This window comes from Pseudonaja textilis, chromosome 3 (genome assembly GCF_049901715.1).
Source record: "Pseudonaja textilis isolate UNSWEBS1 chromosome 3, rPseTex1.2, whole genome shotgun sequence".
In the NCBI taxonomy this organism is placed as follows: Eukaryota; Metazoa; Chordata; class Lepidosauria; order Squamata; family Elapidae; genus Pseudonaja; species Pseudonaja textilis.
This window is the reverse complement of record NC_141992.1, coordinates 24,251,874-24,272,922: the sequence shown is the minus strand read 5'-3', so window position 1 is coordinate 24,272,922 and position 21,049 is coordinate 24,251,874. Positions and strand designations below refer to the sequence as shown.

At 38.1% G+C, this 21,049-nt stretch overlaps 1 protein-coding gene across 7 annotated transcripts in view; it reads right to left on the bottom strand.

Annotated features, from left to right (window-relative positions):
* Positions 1-2,038: 2,038 nt before the first annotated feature.
* HNF4A (hepatocyte nuclear factor 4 alpha) overlaps positions 2,039-21,049 on the bottom strand; it is a 70,238-nt gene continuing 51,227 nt past the window's right edge. For 4 of the 7 annotated variants that reach the window (XM_087929048.1, XM_087929049.1, XM_087929050.1 and 1 more), the window contains exons 4-10: positions 19,298-19,404; positions 18,113-18,268; positions 13,893-13,980; positions 12,179-12,334; positions 9,445-9,681; positions 8,121-8,246; positions 2,039-5,958 (exon numbers count right to left, since the gene is read on the bottom strand). In XM_087929048.1, the coding sequence (XP_087785174.1) occupies positions 5,816-5,958; positions 8,121-8,246; positions 9,445-9,681; positions 12,179-12,334; positions 13,893-13,980; positions 18,113-18,268; positions 19,298-19,404 (1,013 nt within the window). In that variant the 3' untranslated portion in view covers positions 2,039-5,815. The remainder of the gene's footprint in view (positions 5,959-8,120; positions 8,247-9,444; positions 9,682-12,178; positions 12,335-13,892; positions 13,981-18,112; positions 18,269-19,297; positions 19,405-21,049) is intronic. The other 3 variants (XM_087929054.1, XM_087929053.1, XM_087929052.1) reach the window with 1 other exon arrangement.

Here is a 21,049-nt window from a genome sequence, read left to right as displayed (position 1 = left end):
ACAAAGTGGATTGTGGGCTCTGCACTGCACTGCAATGGAGCGACTGGCATGGCGGGGAGGAGAAGCAGAGGGAAGAAAGAGGGAAAGGGGCCACCTCCTTCCCTTGTGCTGCTGGGGGAGGGGGTAATTTAACAACCAGTTTGCCTGAACCAGTGTGAATTGGCTGAATCCCACCTCCGGAGTGAACTTTAAATTAGAAATAACTTCTGCTGAATTTCAACAGAATGTAAATGCTAATAGAGGCAGTCCTCGACTTACAAGCATTCATTTAGTAACCATTTGAAGTTACAAAGGCACTGAAAAATGTGACTTATGACCATTTTTCACACTTACAACCATTGCAGCATCCCTGTGATCATGTGATCAAAATTCAGATGCTTGGCAACTGGTTTATATTCATGGTAGTTGCAGTCTCCCAGGGTTATGTGATCATCTTTTGTAAACTTCTGAGAAGTAAAGTTAACAAGGAAGCCAGATTCACTTAACAGCCATGTTACTAACTTAACAACTGCAGTGATTCACTTAACAGCTGTGGAAAGAAGAGTCATAAAATGGGGCAAAATTCACTTAACAACTGTCTTGCTTAGCAACATAAAGTTTGGGCTCAGTTGCGGTCGTATGGTAAGGGTTACCTGGAATTTAGTGGCTCTAGCTAAAGTTGAAGCAATTAGTCCTACACATTTTATTTTATTGATTTATTTTATATGCTGTTTAACTCACTGTCCAAATCAATCTAGGCAGCGTACAATGTAATAAAAATAGAAATATAAAAAGAATTTAAATTTCAAAAATCAAATGCAGTCTAACAACCGAAGGTTCAAACGGAGCAGGTGTCTTTTCTGCCGCTGCACCAACCACCTCCATTCTAAAGCATTTCCACTGGACCCCATGCTAACTGGCAAAGTGAGGCTTAAAGGCCCATTTAGAGGACCAGAAAGGTGTGTGAGGTTCTCACCTCTGGCAGCAAGATTTCCACATAGTAGGGGGCCACTGCAGAAAAGGCTCTTCTCCTAGAACTTACCACCTGAAATTCCTTAGCTGACGGGGTCTGCAGTGGGCCCCTTCTGCCAGAACAAGTAAGACAGGCCATTCAAATCAGGACAAGACAGTTTCTTAGATATTCTGGACCCATGCCATAAAGGGCTTTAAAGATGATAACCAACAGCTTGAATTAGATTTGAAAGCAGATTGGTAATCAGTACAGTTCGTATAACAGTGGTGTTACATGTCTAGGGGCCTCCAGAATTGTGTGCTTATTCTGAACCAATTGTAGCTTCTGGATATTTTTCAAGGATACCCAATGTAGCATGCATTGCAGTAATTCAGATCAGAGATTACCAGGGTACAAGTGGCTGAGTGCACATACCACTTGTAGACTGTTAGAAATCTTAGACGATGTCTCAGATTTCCACATATGACTTTTAATTGACTATATAAATCTTCCCATGAGAAAATCACTTTTATGAGTGATTAAAGAGATAAATCTTTTTAGATGAGACAGGTCTAGCACTTGGATCTTGTTCTCCAACACAGCAAATGTGTGATGAAGCTTCAGCATTAGTATTAAAAACACCTTTAAGAGCATGCAAAATCTGTTACCTGACTATTTGGAGCATTGGTGATATTTTTCTTATAAATAAGGAATACCCCTTGAGACTTTTTTAACCTATAACTTTTGAATGTATACGTTACATATTTCAAATGTTAGCCTTGAATAACATGAATATGTATACGTGCAAATTACACAAATGATCTTTACATAAGTTTATGCTTCATTTATACATGCTAAGCAACCCACTTTGTAATCCCATAAAATGTTTTCGATTTGACCATAGATGACTCTAGCCAACTGTGGTTTGTTTGGAACCCCATGGCTAAATTAAGTGCTCTTGACATGTGTCAATCTAGCCTATTTCTCCATAATTCCACTATGCTATACTGACTAAAGGTAAAGAAATATAAAGGAACTAAAATCCTTGTATTTGGCATTAATTGATTTGCTTTCATCATCTTAGAAATAACATCTGTTTGTGAATGGTTAGAAAAGATTTTTGTATTTATTTTTTTTTAAAACACGAATAAAGAAATATAGCTGTTTCCATTGGAAGGCAGTAGTCAATGAAAATGAACATACAGTCCTAGAAGATGACATGTAGTAAATCTACATCGAAAATAACTTCCTCCAACTTTGATACATAAAACATTGCTGCGGTTGGAGAAGCAGTCTTGTAATTTACATTGTTCATATAAAATATTATGATTTCATGGAATCAATATTATTTACACAATAATTTAAAGAAAAATTATTCAGCCCATCATTATAATAAATTACATAGCATAACAGGCTTGTGTTCGGCAAACATTACAATACTTAGACAGTGACGAGGGACTGGCAGGGTGTTTACTTTTGAATCTGTCATAAAAGGACTAGATGTTAAGCAACAGCCTATAAAATGATGGTAGATTACCAGTAAATTGGCTTATTTCCAGTAAGAATCTGACTTGAGCCCTTTTTAGCAGGGATTACTTTGGCTATCCTTTACATGCTGACAAAGAGATGACTCTACAAAATATATTTGTGTTCATCATAAATAAGTGTTTCTCCAAATTATCCTTCTATTTTTGAAAAGCAAGAACTGTAGTTACTACTTCTGCATGCCCCTTACCAATGTCTTCCCAACAATTCTGAGGAGTTGTATACTTCTTTAAAAAATGTATTAGAATTTTAAGCAAATTTCCATAATACAGTTGAACTAAAGTAGGAGGCCTACTCTTAGCAGCTCTTAGTTGACCTCAGCTGATCTTGAAAAGCTAAGCAGAGTAGGCTTGATTGATGTTTGAATAAAGCACATCAAGCAACATTGAGGCTGTAGGCTTCACTGGGGGAGCAGAAAAAAATTACTATAGATAAATATGTTCATGAAGTCACCAGGTCCAAGAAGATGTTTACCTTTGGCAACACCTTATATCTGAGCATGTACTGTACTTTACACACAGAAGGATCTGGGCCTAGATGCTTTAAGGACAGCAGGGCTAGGAAATACTATTCAAAAACTCAAGGTAGCTAACACTAATTGGAAGAGAAAGCTGATTCAATACACCATTAGTCTGAAGCCTTACGAAGAAACACACTACTGCACATCAGTAGAGCATGGAATGGCTTCTCAACTCACATGGGATGATAGGACACCAATGAGGTTGTGGTCAGGATCTGCTTAATCCCAGTGTAGTGTTCAGAATAAGGGAATATGCAGTATTTTGGAACTTCAAACAGAACAATAGTAATATCCAAAGCCAATTTGGTGTAGTGCTTAAGGCATCAGGTTAGAAACCAGGAGGTTGTATTTCTGGTCCCACCTTAGTGACTTTGGGCCTGTCACTCTCTCTCAAACCTACAAAGGAGGCAATGGCAAACCACTTCCAAAAAGTCTTGCCAAGAAAACTGCAGGAATTTGTCCAGGGAGTTGCCAGGAGTCAAAACTGTCTTGAAGGCACAAAGCAAAACCTTCCAAACAGCCCCCTCCTGTTACATTACTAAAATGATGGAACTTTGGAGTGCCTTCCCCAACTTGGAGCCCTCCAGACATGTTAGATGGCAACTCCCAGAAGACTGATTAGGAATTCTGGCAGTTTCAATAAATCTGGAGGGAATCAAGTTAATAAAATAGATTGGAATAGTTTTGTATAAAAAAAAACCCTGAACACAGTTTGACACCGGTACTCAAAGCAACTTGGTTTAGGATTTTTTAATCTAAGTGTGTATGTTTGAAATCAAGCTTCAGTTGGCGGATCTAAGGGTAGCATATTATTTAAACTATACAATAATATTCTGTAAGTCTGAATTCATCCCCAGTCCAGTTTTACCAGGTAAACACTGAAAACACAGTGGAATTACATTATGGCTTCTTTAGAATTATCATGTGAATTAAGCCTACAATTTTACAAGAAACTGAAATGGCTAAAGAATAATTTGATTACTGATCTCCTAAGATAATCTGAAGCAAATCATGGGGCTCTTAAGATCTGAGTGGCTTTACTTCTTTTTCAGCTTCTTTAACTCCTAAATGCCATATCCTGGTTTGTTAAATGATGATAACTGAGGAAGGAATCATTCCAGGGTCTATGTCTGTCTGCGCCCTGTGGAAGGCTGTCAGCTATAAGAAAACTTTGGGTGGATGTCATAACAATCCAAGTATGTCCTTAGGACTTGCTACAGAACCATTTCTGTAAACTGCAAATTCTGGTAAAGAAGTGAAGTCGGTCCATCTAGAGTCCAACCTGTTTGGCAGTGCTAAGATCAGGTGCAGGTTCATTATTGTCCCTTCATTGTAAATAGGAAGGAACTTTGCTCATGTGATAGGATGTTCCCTGAAGCTTTCTGACCAATCCTTGCCAATCCCCTTCCATCATCACTAAATTCCATTTGGATCCAGTTTTTTTCTTGAGTAGAACTGAAAGGGATTCTCTTGGGCAGAAAAAGGGGAGTCCCAGATCCAGCAGAGCACTTTCACAGAGGCATGCTCTCCCTCTTTTCCCTGCTAGCAAATGGCACAAATCTTGTGCTCTCAAAACCCATTAGACCAGGGACCCCAATCCTTAGGCTACAGCTCTTTTGGAACGGTGGCCCATTTGGAACCAGGCCATGCCAGCGGTGCGCAAACATGCACCTCTATTCATGTGCAGTTCTACTTGCGTGAGCAGCAAGCTCTGGGGTTCACAGCCCCATTTGCCTGAGTGGTGGGCACTGGCACTTGCAGTCCCACTCGTGTGAGCGCACTCACCGCTCACACGAATGAAGCTGTGCACATGTATGTGCACACCTGCCCATCATGTAAAACCATTCTTTCCCTCCCCCCTCCCCCGGTGCCAGGCCGACAACCTGGAAAGGTTGGGGAATGTGGCATTAAACAAAGGCACAAAGGAATGGTCTGTCAATGTCTGTTAGTTACAAAATCTTCATAAGCAGAGGCAGTGGTCTTGAGTGATAGATCCTGAAGTAAACAAAGAAGCTAAGAGGTACAGTGCGGAAAGAATGTTAACTAGATGCAACAAGGCCATACTTTGTTCAGCATGAGGGTGCTTCCCCAAAGAAGCTATTAATTTACCAGATGGACAAAATATTAGTAGCATATGCAACAATTGTGCTTAAAGAGAGCAAATCTTCATCATTCAACATTATAAACTGCTAGAGCCAGTGGAAGCATATGAGTCTATATTTTACTTGTAGTATTTCCCCCAAGGCATTTTGGCAGGCAGTACAAACGGTATGTATGCTTCAGCTTCAACAAGTTCAGAGTCTCTGCATCTTTGTCTTCTTCCTGTAAGGATCAAGACTCTGGAAATGTGTAACCCATAATGTCACAGAAAGGACTGTTTGGAGATGCTCCAGTCATGGGGCTTGGTTTTTTTTCTATCTTTTCCGGTCAGCTGCCTTAAAAAAAAAAAAAAGGCAGTTTTGTAGAGAAACAGGGAGAGGGGGGAAAAGAAGGCAGTGGCAAAACAGGCAAGTCAGTGCAATTTTTGGAACAGCCACCAACAGATCTACAGTTTGACATCTGGTTCTCTTTGCAAAGGGTAAAGCGTCCACTGAGGCCAATCTGTAAGTTCTGCAGCATTCAGTCACAGCTGCATATGTGAAGATCACTTTTTATTTTTTCCCCCCTGTGTAATTTCCGAATAAAAAAAAATAGCACATTTTTGCCCTGGAAAAGCTCCATCAATTGTTCGACCACTAGAGTGATTGAGATGAGAACGGGGGAGGTTTGTTTCTCCACACAGCGGTCTATGAGTCCTCGGTTCCTCATTCGGTTGGATGCTAGATAACCTCCTGCTTTGTGATGGTGGGCTGAGGGATCGAACTGGGCTGCTTGGCTACAGTTGCGATGGCCCCCGGAAGCAGTTTGTATTGTTCAGCTCCAGAGCCAGCTGGGGGAGAAGGTTGGGGAGTTTCAGGAGTGGCTACGGGAAGAAAAGCTTTGTTACAAAACACATTGTTACACTGAACAGAAGTAATTAAGGCACAGCTATTTTTCATGTACAGGTAGTCCTCAACTTATGACCACAATTGAGCCCCAAATTTCTGTTGCTAAGTGAAATTTGTCTCATTTTATCACCTTTCTTGCCATAGTTATTAAGTGAAGTAATATGGTGGTTAAATGAATCTGACTTCCCCATTAATTTTATTTGTCAGAAGATAACAAAAAGGGATTGTCAACTCAAAACATTTTGTATACATGTTTTATAGTTGACAACAGAAAGAAGGGGGGAGTTTCAAAGAGCAGGCAACAGTGCGGAATTGAAAGTACATTCCATTCATATTTTCTTCAAAGACTGATTAGATGACTGAAGCTTCTGCTGCGAAAAAATCTAATTGGAGAGCATGATTGAGGACTCTTGGCTATGGACGTTTTTTGTTGGATGATACATCCAGAGGGGTGCAGGGAAAAGCAGGATCGTGGGTGACAGTAAATTATGTATCTCAGAGTTGGCTTTGCCCAGGTTAGTGCCGGATGTAGAATGGTAGCTTCAAATAAATCGTCTAGTTTTGGGAGTGTGGCTCGAGGCTCATGATTTAATTGGAGTAACTGCTTCAACCCTAACAGGGATAACATGACCCTGGGACACTGCAACTATCATAAATATGAATCAGTTGCCAATCAACTGAATTTTGATCTGGTGGCCATGGGGATGCTGCAATGGTCATAAATATGAAAAAAAAAACCACCCATAAGTCACTTTTTTCACTGTCTAACTTCAAATAGTCACTAAATGAGCTGTTATAAGTCATGGACTACCTGTAGACATTTGTTATATATCTTAATTCAGAGGTACATTCTGCAATGTACCAATCATGGGAAAAAATCTAACTTATTGTATGTAATATGACAACATCTTTATTGCAATGAAAATTGTAGGAAAAAGCGTGCAAGCTTTCGGGTTCTTCAGGATTGTTCATCATCCAAGATATTGCAAGAAGCAGAAAATCCCAAAAATAAGCTGGTGTTTCAGCCATGAGTCTACAGTAGATGGAAACTGCAGATTAAATATATCAGGCAGATATAGCATTGTTGAAATTTCTATACACTTAATATTTTTGACAAATAAAAGCAGATCAACTTAGTTTTAATTTTATCTCTGGCAAGGCTCTGATTTAGCTGTGGGCAGAATTTAAGTAACCCCAGGGTCTTTTGATCAGCAAAGCATTCAAGAATGCTTCAGTTCTCTTAACAAGTCTTGCAGCTCCCTTAATCTCTATAGAGCCATAAATGGTAGGCATATTGGTTACAGAGAGCAAATTGGTCGAAGAACTAATTTGATCTGGTGGTTAAGGCACCAGGCTAGAAACCAGGAGACTGAATTCTAGTCCCACCTTAGGAATGAAAGCTGGCTTAATTTGGGGGCAGTCACTCTTTTCCAGCCCAATTAATTTCACAGGGTGGGTTGTTGTGGGAAAACTAAGAAGAAAAGGGAGTAGTAGATATGTTTGCCACCTTGAGTTATTTGTAAAAAAAATGTAAGGAGGGATAAAAAAAAATCTGAAAAAGGGCACAACTACCATGGCCTCCTTACATGATAAGGAAATGGAAGTAGGTCTGTGGGTACTTTTCTTATGGAAACAGTAATAGCATATAGCCCTCAAATAATAAAACAATACATCTGATGCTCTTTAGTATTTATGAGGAGCTGCTACTATGGTAGATAGTGTAGTTTTCTTCCAGATGATGTCTTTCAGAAATGTTAGACTTCATTTCCCACAATTATCATTCACTTTGGTCTATAGAAATGAAATGTAATTGGGAGGTATACAGTAAAGCTTTACTGTAAGGTAAAAGTAAAGGTTCCCCTCGTACATACATGCTAATCATTTCCTGCTCTAGGGGACGGTGCTCATCTCTGTTACAAAGCCAAAGAGCCAGCGCTGTTTGAAGACGTCTCTGTGGTCATGTGGCCAGCATGATTAAATGCCGAAGGCGCCCGGAACGTTGTCACTTCCCACCAAAGTGGTCCCTATTTTTCTACTTGCATTTTTACATACTTTTGAACTGCTAGATTGGTTTACTGTAACTGGGAACAAATATAGCATTCTCAGACAGAGGGATTTTTAAAGTGTGAATACTTACACAGTTGTCCATTATGGATCTGAGGAGGCATTGTGTTGGCCACAATGACATTTGTTCCCAAATTCTCCTGGATAAGGTGGGGATGCAGAGGATGATGGTGAGCATGAGGTGTGTCACTTGATGACCCTAAAATGATGAATAGGAATCTAAGTATTGGACAATATTCAGTGTAGAAAATTATATCCTATTCTAATCTTTGAAATGATCTTGGTGTCAATAACCATTTGGACAGGGAATAGATCAGGTTTTACCTCCTGACTTTCTAGCCTAGACTTAAATTGTTCTATTGATTAATAGCGGAAGCATGAACAGGTGAAGCCCAAATCAGAGAGATGCATTTTGGAAGAATCAAAATTAATCCTAACTAATCAAATACTATTGTTTCCCATTTTACTCAATTATATCTTTGTGGGAAAAAATATGCAATAGTTTACGTTTACAGTATGTCCTGGGCAATTTAGAATTTGATGGAAAGTTGGGCTATAGCTTTGGGGTATCTGGAAAGGTGTAAGAGATGTGCAAGTCTCCCTGATTGTGACCCACACTTTACTACTTCAAGTCATACCCTTGTTAGCTGTTCTTCAGCTGCTTTGTAGAGGCTGAAGACACTCATTTTACCAAGTTCTTTTCTGTAAAAAATCTGACACTCTCACACAGTCTATAAAACCAATATATCTGGAAGATGCTAGTTGAGAAAGTTTGGTCTCAGATCTAACATGTCCTCGGCTTAGTTACAGACACAGATTTCTTGTATTAATGAAACTGAGCAAGCCAACACATACATTGTCTGATAGAAAATCTCAAATTGAGTATTTCTCAAATGTGTCATTTTTTTCAAACAGGCCACTGAAATTTTGGAAGCATGAAAAAAGTATTCATAAAAAATCCCTTTACTGTACTTGAATTGCAAAATATGGCCACTAAATTAAAAAAAAAGGATAAGCAGAAATCTTGCTTCAGGAGGAAGATCAAACTTTCAAACAAGATGTCCCAAAGGTGCTTTTTTTTATGGATTTTATGGTTTTTCTTTGAAGACATTTCGCTTCTCATCCAAAAAGGTTCTTCAGAGCTGAAGAAGCTTCTTGGATAAGAAGTAAAATGTCTTCAGAAGAAAACCAGAAAGTCTAGTTGCCTCTTGAAAAAACACCTTTGGGACAACCATGACCTGGATGACTGAGAATCTCAATAGACATCTCTCAAACAAGGTGAATTGTCGATTTTATTTTTCTTCTGTTAACTGAAGTGAGGTTCAGCACTTGTCTTTCATTCTAGGGGCAAAAGTTCTGGTGCCTAATTTCAGGAAAGTTTCTGTGACAATATTCACCTCCAAGCAGCATCTCTTGTAACAGGTTGTCAATTTTGGCCATGCCAAACAGTTTAACAAATTGGATTTGCTCAATCATCTGCCATGTGATGCTTTGGAGGGTGGGCAGGAGAAGTAACAGCTCCCCAAAGCGTCCTCGTGAGTCATATTGCCGGTCATTGATGTAGTCCTCCAGGCTGACCTGAACTTGATATCGCATTCGTTTGATCTTGATAGGATCACTTAGACCTTTAGCATCTGGAATAAAAGATGAGATGTTATACAGTATATTATGCCAATTTTCAAGGACAGATATTGAAGAGTGAGGAGCCCTGGTTCAAAAAAACCCTGGGGTAGTTTCTTGTGGAACATTGTTCTTTAAAAGATATTAGCTAATATCTTAAATAGTTTAGGTTACTCATCCATCTAGCCCAATATTGCTGACCCTGATTGGAAGCAGCAATCCAAAGTTTCAGGCAGGAATTTCCCTAGAACATTTGAAGTTGAAAGAGTGTGAGTCTGGAACTTGCATTCATGCATTCTGCCACTAAACTAGAGACTGAAAAGGCTGTGGGTGCATTATTCCCATATTCTGCCTTGGAAATGATTAGTATGAGTCAGATTACATAAAACAAATGCTGGAAAACTCTTGACCCTGTTACAGCCTTTGTTTCCAATGGCCATCAGATCCTGTTGGGCATGGACAATTGTGAGGAGTGAGAGAATTAGGCCCCAAAGTGTTCGACTTCACAGGTACAGTATAAAGTCTGGTAGAAATTAATACAGGGGCACTATCATTATGAAATAACTTTCACAAGCAACTCCAGTTTACGAAAGAGCGCCACCAAACACAACACTGAAGAAACTATTTTGGGCCTTCTGTCACAGCCTGGTCGTATAACTCTGCTGGGGAAGGGATAAATCCTGCATCAGCCATGAAACATTTTTCCTTTACATGTGGACATTTCCATTTCATTTATTAGAGGCTGACAGAATAAAACCAATGCCGCATAGATTAGGTTTGGATTAAGCTGTGGGACAGGATTACCGCATCAATGGATTTTTTTTTTTAGAATTGTGATCTTTTTTCCTCACACAAAGCTTTCTGGCATCAAAGCGCCAATTCAGTGTTCTTTATATTTCCTCCCACATTTTTACAGACCTGATTGGTGGCAATTAAAGTGAAATAGTATGCAAGTGTTTAGTGTGATTAATATAAAATGTTTCTGAGGCTTATTATTTGCTCTTGATCATAGACAGAGGAGTCAGCAATGAAGTGCCTATTCATTGTCCTTTCAAATAGTCTTCTTGATTGTCTCGGAGTTTCTATTTTGGTAGAAGTTGCGAGATTTAAATTCCATGTGAGCCTCTTTTTCTGACCACTGGTTCAGCAACCATTCAAAGCTACGATGATGCTAAAAAAGGAGACTTGTCACTAATCTTCAAAACTGTGGCCATCATAAGAGCTGCGGTGGTTAGAGTGCAGTACTGCAGGCTACTTCTGCTGATTGTCAGCTGCCTGAAATTTGGCAGTTCAAATCCCACCAGGCTCAAGGTTGACTCAGCCTTTCATCCTTTGAGGTGGGTAAAATGAGGACCCAAAATTGTTGGGGGAAATATGCTGATTCTGTAAAACATTTAGAGAGGGCTGTAAAACACTGAAGCAGTATATAAATCTAAGTGCTATTGCTATAGCATCCACATCACTGCAATTTATGACAGTTACAACATCCTGTGGTTACATGGTCACCATTTGCAACTTTCACAAATGGCTTCTGACAAGTAAAGTCAGTGGGGAAGCCAACAGGAAGTCACAAGTCATGGCCATATGATATCATGCTTAATGACTTCTGATGATTTGCTTAATGAATGCAGCCAGAACTCTGACAAACTGATCTTGTAGGTCGGGCATTGTCATTTGACATTTCGTTTACAACTGCAATGCTGGTTCCAAATGTGGTTGGTAAATGAGAACTATCTGTAACTGTAATGTTTGCTTCTCACTCTCACTTTTACTACTACTCATCATAGTGCAGCAGTGTTATGCCATATTGAAAGGAAATAACTTAAAGAAAAGCCATCTCCTGTGAAGCCACAAACTGATGCTAGGACGATTAAGATGCTTTATTCAAAGATCACACAATAAGATTTTTGTTGCTCATCTCCCAAGTTGCTATTTGGGGAAATACTTCCCAAATTATCCTTAGTTGAGAATAGTCATTGTAACAGTTTGACCAAAGCTGTGTGTAAAGAGTTATAGGAACTGAACTTCAACAAACCTGGTGGGTATCAGGGCAGACTGACCTAGAACAGCAATTCTTAAACATTTTGATCCTAGCACTCTTATATTCTTAAAAATGATTTAAGGATCCCTTCCCCTAAGGGCTTTGGTTTATGTGGGTTATCCTCACCAATATTTATTGTATTAGAGATTAAAACTGAATTTTTAAAATATGGATTTATTTAAAGCATTTATTCCATACAGCCATCTTTAACAACTTTGGGCAGCTCACCACAACAGTAAAGTCATTTAACTTTTATTTCACTTTCTGGACCCTCTGAAAGGATCTCGGAACTATACTTTGAGAAGCTTTGGGATGCTCTGACTCTGGAGAAGGGTATTATTGAATGAAATAGCACAACAGTATTAAGGACTTGGTCTGGAGCAATAAATTCCTCAGTAATGCTATGAGACTGCAATTTTAAAGGAAGTATTTTTATATTTCTTTTCTAATTGCTCAAAAATAGCATCTACCTGGATCAAAGAAGATAATGGCTTTCAGGCAAGCATATTCATTATCATCAATCTGCAGCTCTTGAAACGTTAACACCAGCTCATCTAGAATTCGCACAGCTACGCGGCTGATTTCCAGCAATTCTGGGCAGTTTCGGGGGATTATGTGGTCATTTCCTGAAGGAAAATGGGGTTATTTAAATTCTCATTCAATCAAATTGCTTCATTCTTTGCATGCAGAACATTCTATAATTTGCTACCCATCAATATAACAACAATTGATCTTTTTTTTTCCTTTCCACCTAAAAATCAGTTTCAGTTCAATGTTTAAACTGGTGGAAATATTTTATTTTCCTTATCTAGCTATTTAAAATTAGTATTACTACCAATCACAGGGGATTAGTTCCTTTACACCAAAACCACAATAATTAGATAGTTGTAACACATCACTTGTTTATATTACTAATAAAGTCCTTGTAGAATTATTTTGCTGACATAACAAGTATCATTGTAAACTACAGGTAATCTTTGACTTACAACCATTCATTAAGTGATCATTCAAAGTTACAATGTCAATAAAAAAGCAACTTTGGCCGTTTTTCACACTTATGACTGTTGCAGCATCCCCACAATCACATGATCAAAATTTGGCCACTTGGCAACTAGCATGTATTTATCACAATTGTATTGTCATGTGATCACCATTTGTAATCTTCCCACTGAAGTCAATGGGGGAAGCCAGATTCGCTTAATAACTGCATGATTCACTTAAAAACTGTAGTGATTGTCTTAACAATGTGGCAAAAAAAGATTGTAAAATTGGGCAAAACTCAACAACTACCTTGCTGAGCCATGGAAATTTTGCTCAATTGTGGTCATGAGTCAAGGATTACCTGTAGAACTTAAGGATGCTTGTATTATATTATTTGTTACAGATCAACTTTTCTTGTCAATAAATGGCTTTCCCATACAAAATCGTTTCTCAATTTCTTAATTCCACCACAAAACAGTTTTTAAATGCTGTGCCTCTGAGATAAAACAGCTCCTAGTAGCACATTAGCAAGCTAAATAAATTGTTCAATCAATCCACTTGCTCATTAGAAGAAATACCAGGAAAACTCAAAAGCATCAAAAGTTAAAGAACAACATCTGGATCTCTTCTTCCATTGAAGAAGTCCAGTTTCAAACAAATAAATGTCAAGCTGGAAAGAGAGGCTAGGCATTTGTTTGTAAACACAGAAAACGGAGAATATGAATTAATACCACAGAGATAGGCTTCTTTCACTTCTATAAACAAGCTGATATCTTGGTTCAGAAACTGTAAAGTCAGAGATGACAGCAGAAGAAAAGAACAGAAAGTAATACCTCTCAATGTACATGTGACTCTCTTAAAATCATTGCCTGTCTCTAAACTCATTAAAATAGATAAGTGAAAACAGATGATGAAAAGTACAATCCCATAAGCTCAGCAATGCCAAGAGATTGGACTTCAACTCCCAGCTGGCTGAGGAACTCTGAGAGTTGAAGTTCATAAACCTTGGAAATTACTGAGGTTGGAAACACTACTATATGTGCTTGCTAGATATAATTCCCCTTTAGCAAGTGGGATGTTGCCAAGTAAACATACAAGATTTCACTACAAGAAGCCCAACAAATGCCAGCATATGTGTTGTTGTTTTTTTAAATGCTCCACATTGAAAAATCTACTGAACTTTTAAGGGGAGAAGCTCTTTACCTAGCAGAAGGATGTCTTTGAACACCATAGAGCGTTTCGCTGCCCCCAGTAAGAGATGTTCCCCTGCATGGGCCCGTAGCAAAGCCACCTGCAGGAACAAAGGAACAAAAATCTACTGTTACTGGCTGATAGAGGAAGACATACAGAGCATGGCACAAAGCTAAGGGGTGGCCACCAAGGAGGAGCACAGAAAAGCGTCTTCCCATTGAGAACCATGTTATTGGAGAGAACAGTATGAACTGAGCCCTTGTAATCACAACCCCCAAAGCAGCTGTGTTTATTTCGGCTGGCACATTTTGGGGAAGAATAGGATTCCCTTTTTATTTACTCAGAGCATGGAAGCTTTCCAGGCTTAGCTGTCTGGAGTGACTACACTTTAAACAAAATTTAAAAGATTTTCTTGAGAGGTAAACAATCAGTTAATAACCTATTCTGAAAAATAAAACTGAAAAATATATAAGGCAGCAAAAAGTTCAAATTGATATGATAAAAATCAGAAGCAGGAATACAAATAGCAATAAAATAGCAACAAAGCATTATTGTTCTAAAACTTCAAAATGGCTCTTTAAATATCTGGAATCAAAGCCAACATCAAAGCACAATTGGGGGACGGGGGTGGCTTTTCAGAGCTGGGGCACCACAGCCCAAAAGGCCCTTTCTCTAATAGCCATTGGCTTTGCTTCATAGGATAGAAGTATCTGGTGGGAATTTAAGGTCCTGGCCAATGAATATGTGTGTATATGCTTCTTTGAATACTATAGCCTTGAATACTATAGGTGTTTAGAGCTTTATGGACTAATACCAGAACTTGACTAGAAGTAGACTGTTAGTCAATGCAGATGGCAAAGTAACCATGCAATATAGAGAGATCCTAAAATATAGAATCTTGGAAATAATTTAAGCCAACTACCAGTCTATTATATGTATCTACTGCATCCCAGCCTTTATTTAGATACCTCCAATGGAGAAGAACCCAATAACTCTTGGTGCAGTTTGATTCACTGTTGAACAGCTCTAACAGGAATTTATCCCTGATATCTCAGGCAGCTGCAGTAAGATCTCTTACTGTCTTCTTTGGGACTATCTGAAGTTTCTTCATTCGTTTTGAAGGCAGTCTCACTTATAATATATTGCAGCAGTCCATATTGGAAATTACCAAAAAGTAAATTACAAAAGAGTACATTGCAAAGCTACCCTGGGGTAAGATGGGGACCCAAACATTAAGTAAGTAAGTAAGTAAATAAAAACTATTTATTCAGCTATGACAGACAGTTTGGTATAGTGGTTAAAGCATCAGTCTAGAAACTCTGAGAATTGGGTCCTATCCTGTCTTAAGCAAAAGCCAGTTGGATAACTTAAGATTAGTCAGTCTCTCTCAACCATAGAAAGGAGACAATGGCAATCGTCTTTTAAAAATCTTTTGCCCAGAAAACTGCAGAGATTTGTCCATGCAGTTACCAGAAGTCAACGCTAATTCCAAGGCTCATCATCATCATCCATCCATCCATTTTAGCCGGAATGTAAAGCTAAATAGTTAAATGCTGTTCCAGGAGTCACTTGGCAGATCTAAGGGGCTGAGTACAATATTTTCCAGAACAGTTAATTCCCCTATGACTATTGGCCAGGATATTAGGTGGATGGACTGTTCAAGTTAAGGATGCACTGTGCTTAGTTAATAAACAAGTAAAAGCACACTAGTCCCCATAATAACTGTCCAAACTTTGCTTGAAAAGTTCCAGTGATGGGACTCCATAATTTCAAGAGGCAGATGGGTCTACTGCTTAATGTCAGGGCATTCGTCTTTATTTAGATTTTGGTCTCCATAAAGCTTCCACCCGTTGGTTCTTCAGGCACTATGAATAATAAATCCACAGCCTCTTCCTCATGGCAACTCTTCAAGTACTGGGTTGATTGGTATCATGTTTAGCCTTGTTTAGGCTAAACTCAGCTCTTTTAACCATCATAGGATTTAGCCTTCAAGCTCCTCACCATCTTTTCAAGCTCCTCACTGCTCTTTCTACTCTTTCTAGCTTTTCAGCATTCTTCCACTGTGGTGACCAAAACTGGAGTCAGAGAATTTCAAGTGCGGTCTGACCAGTGCAATATTGAACACTTACTCACATACAGATCTATTACAAATAGAGTTAGCATTCTTGCCCCGGTACAATTAATTTTTCTAGTGCTTCTAAAAAAAAAATTCTACAGTGAGGGACAGGCAGGTTTTTCTTTTTTTCCCCTTTTTAAAAAAAAAATCCTGCTTGCTGTGTTGTTAATGATTGCATTGTGTCACTTTATACCCTTCAATGATCCTCAAGAATGTTCTGAATCTCCTGTTTCACATCTTTTTTAAAAAAAGTCTTTAGAAACAAAGGTTAACACCAAGACGCAGTATGACATGGATGCTTTTTAATGTCCGATTGGGACTTCAGCTTTTCAGCAAACAGTCTCTAAACATTAACTGGAGGATTTGGGAAAGATTGTCTTTATGGGGATGGGCCAACATGTAAGCACTGAACAAACATGGAGAAATATCATGTAATGAAAGAGCTGGAGAGAGTGCTATTTTCCAGCGGCATCAGTTTTAAGTTTGAGACAAAGTGGAGTAGGGTGGATTTGTCTGATATTAATATCCTAATGCTAAAATAATCTTAGAAAAATAATCAACCGAGTAAGTGATTCTTTAACAAAAATAGTAGCAAGGAAAACATAATTAGGGTACAAAAGTTCTATTATACATGAATTGGTCAAATATGTGTCCATATGGGAGGAGTTTTTAGAAGATTACTAGTACTGTGGAATTCAGGTGTGTGACAATCACCCAGCCATAAGGACAGAAATCATGGAGTGAGGAGCCAGGAAAAATGCACTGCACCCAAAAATTCCAGTTGAGTATAAAAAGCAGAAGAGTTAGAAGAAGATGAATCTTACTCAGGAAACACTAGCAAAATGCTTGTTCTATTATTTTTTATTTTGTTTGGGAGGACACCATTTTTTAAGATGAATGTTTTTGTGATTGATTGAAGGTGTGATTTTAATGATTTTGAAAGAAGAAAACATACACGAGGATTCAAACAACATCTATTTCTACTCCTCTGGAATTACAGGAAGGTTTCCTAAAAAATACTGTTAACATTTTTGGCCAAAGGGCAATAATTTGAGAGAAGTGGGGGAATTGTAGGGACTGCATTTGGAAAAGGAAAAGAAAGGAAAGGATAGGATTATTCTGGTATCCAAAGCCTAAAGAAACCATATTCTTATACAGTGATATCACCAAGTGGGCAGAACTATTTTAGTTTTTTTAATAAATGTTGGAATAACAGGTCAAATTATTGCAACCATCAAAAATGATTCATGATTCAAGATGTTCTCAGGGCTGAAAATTAGGCACTAGGGATAACAAACAGCTTGTGGAACACAAATTGCCCACCTCTATGTAAAGGAAGGGAAGCAGTTTGTGTTTGCTTTGCTCAGCTAGCCTCAATGGTGTTCATTCATAATACCAGTGCCTAATGATACTGATGCCCTGTTATGAAAGTCAGAATCATGTCCAATAATAGATCCATTCTGAAAGTCAGTAAACTCCTAGCTTAATCTGATAGATCTCTGATTCAAGCTATCACTAGAATCAAGGAAGCCTACACAATTAAGAATGCAGGGGATAATAGCCATAAGAATGTAACTGTTCATTTAAATGTCATTAAATCCAAAGTTTTTACATGTTGGGGAGGAATATATTACGATAGGTCACACAATCAGCCAGATGTTTAGACTGAATTTGGCATTTGTATCTAGCTATCAAGGCCTTTTCAAGGATTTCCCGAGGCAGATGTTTGATGGTATGAAAGATATAATTGCAGGATGTAAGTTATTCCTAGTAAAGTTGCCTTTTGCAATTGACTGATGAGAATTTTGTCAATGCCAAGGGTGTTCAAGTGGTGCTCCAGATGTTTTCAGATATTATTGTGGTTGCTTGCACAGTCAGCCAGATGTTCAGCCAGGATTTGGCATTTTTATTTACCTATCGAACTCTTCCTAAGGATTACTATTATTACTGTCAACCAATTCAGCATTACAGTACTGTACATCAACCAACAACAGTGGGTAGAAACTAAAGCATGATCATCAGATGGATATCTCAGAAGGATTACAGAATAACAATTTTGAAAATAGAATATGCAAGAAAAGTTTAATTAGAATAAGAGTGCAAAAAAAGGGCTCACCTGATCATCCAGGGGAAGCTCACAGAAGGCTGGGATATATTTGGCCCATTCTACAAGCACTAATAGTTGCTGCTTCATGGACTCACATACATCTGCAATATTTGCAATCTTTTTCCCTCTGATATCTCCACTAATCCCTGACATTGGTGATGATATCTGCAGAACAAGGAGAGGAGTTCCATCTAATATTATTACTACAAAGATGAAAGGAAGCCATGCTTAATGTGAACATTCAAAATCATTTTGAAGGTGGTACAAATCTATTTCCCTCTAAACAATTAAACATAAATATCAGTCCTGAGTAAGTGATTTGGCCTGGTGAGAATGCAGTTTTTAACAGTATGCACTCTTATTACCAAGACCTTTTAACATATAATGCACTAAATTCACAGCTGTAGCTTATTTGGTTACAACTATGTATAACCTAAGCATCTTCTTTTAAAGTTATAGTCCTAGTGCATTTTTTTTCACTATGCAAAGCAACAATATTTTGCACCCAGAGAATTACTGATAACATTTATCATTGTTACGTAAAATGTGCTTGCAATGGCGTTATGGCTTCATTAACAATAGAGGCAGGGTTTTGCTCATGACCAAGTTAACAAGCATTCCTCCAAAACTTTATTCTCAAAACTGCTCAGCCCTGGCTGCTGAATTCTGAGTAATAAAGCCATTTGTTAAGGATAGCTATTATTGGAAGCTGTCAATTGAATTTGCTTTCCCACCCAACATAATATGCTGGCGGGAAAGAAAACTGCCACTTGTTCTCCCTAATCAGATGTTATACAGTCAGCTAACTCCCATATAACAAGGCTGTCTGGTCTCTCCTGCAGCTTAAGAAAAAAATGGCTACATAGGGTAATACCTAGTTATTCAGTGACTGGAGACAAGGCGACATACAGTACATATAACAGCTAACAGGAGCTTGGCAGTTCCTTGCCCTGACCTTATCATCACAGTATTGTCAATAAAGCATCATAGATTATGTTTTTAATAAATTTGTGTGGGAGAAAGGGAGAAGCATTACTTTAAAACTAGGACAGTTAAAGAAGTAATCAAGGTGCTTTTACAGTGGCCTATTTATAGACATGCTTTCCAGGTTAAGACATGCACTGAAACAACAGTGGGATATGGGAGCCTTCTAATCATGCTGATACTAATTCTTGCCAAAACAGAAACAAGTACCTGTTGTGAAAGGACTTCTGCTTGCAATAAAACATTAATGGAAGGTAAGCTACTGTCTTCATAGCTAGATCGCCGAGTACTGATTCGATCACGCTCATTTTGTACAGCTGAAATTAAAACCCCAACATTAAAGACACCTAAGCCATTTACATTATCAATAGGAACATGAATGACATTTCAAGCTTGCTTTTTATAGTATATTCTACATTTGAAAGATAAAACTTTGAATCCAAGAAGATTAATTCCCATGGGAAAAAACAGTAAATGTATAAAAATGGGGAGACTATTTTTTTCGTCCTTTGTGCACCTCATATTTTGACTGGAAGGTTGGAAGTTCTATCAGAGCTGGCATAGGGAAATGAGGATGGAAGGCAAACAACAAGCTTAACAGAAATGTTATTCAAAATTCAAATTGAAAATTGGATTTCACCCAATAAAAAAGCAATTAACATTGTTGCTGATGATAATGATGCTGATCTGAACTACCACAAAGACTTGAGCTGGGCAATTAAATGAAACAAAACATTTGCACCAAGACAAATTCCTTGTGTGTCCAATCACATTTGGCCAATAAAGAATTCTAATTCTAAGTATATGTATAGAATATTCTATATGCTACTGTGCAGTTTTAAGAAGGAAATTCAATTGTAATAAACTGGGATGGATTTTTTTTTACATTTTAACCTCAACCTATCACCAAAGGAGAAAAAAATCCTTCTCATTAATATACCAATGTCACGAGTTTGAGGTTTAAACTTTAGCAGTGTGGGATGAATTTAATCTTCTAAAATAGAATAAAGGAGTTGGAAGGGACCTTGGAGATCTTCAAGTCCAACCCCATTCAGGCAAGAAATCCTTCTACTTGTTTCCCACACTGTTACTGCACTGTGAAGCTAGGAAGAATTTTTGTTGTTGTCCATCAGGGTTGTATTTTAATTAAAAATGAACAATGTTTACATTATTCTACACAAAGTATTTTTAAAAAAAAACCTCAATTCTTGCTCCTCTGACTTTTCTTTTTGTTTGCAGCTGTGTTAACGTTAACATATTTAAACATGTTAGACTTCAATAATAGTGGGGAAGTATGTCAATGAAGTCTCAATCATCCAGGCCAAAGGTGTCTAAAGGTTGAATCATGGCAACCAGACCAAACTTTGTTAATCTGAGATGGTTTGTTGCTTATCCAAGCAATTTCATCAGACAGGGCAAAATTATAAATTAATTAGCAAAATTTGTGAAAAATATAGTGGGGAAGGTGCTTCAATACAGTAGTTTGACGTTTGAGGTGTTCCTTTTCATACCCAGGGAAAATGTATTCTAATATTTCCTGATCAAGCTTGTGATCGGCTGTGGTTACTTGGCTAATGTCCAGGAAGAGATTACCCTTAACAACTCCAAGAAGTACCTAAGTTATCAGCTCTAGTAATCAGATACTTTCACTCTCTTTCTCAGACTAATCACGAAAATATCTCTATTAAGTGATATCTGATTGTTACTGTTACAAGCAGTGCCTCTCAGATTTATTTTCCAATCAGCTCAATAATAGAGTTATAATGAGGCTATATTGAAACGAAAACTCTGCAGTCAGCAGCTATTAATAGGAGGATTCAAGGTTATGCTGTGTGTTATCAGGAACCCAGGAGCTCAGCCACAGCATGATGTATCCTCAGTGTTTACTCAGTATTTAGCTGGTCATGGACCCAATGTAACTTCTATTGAATATTAACAGGAAATACAAGTTGAGCAGGCACT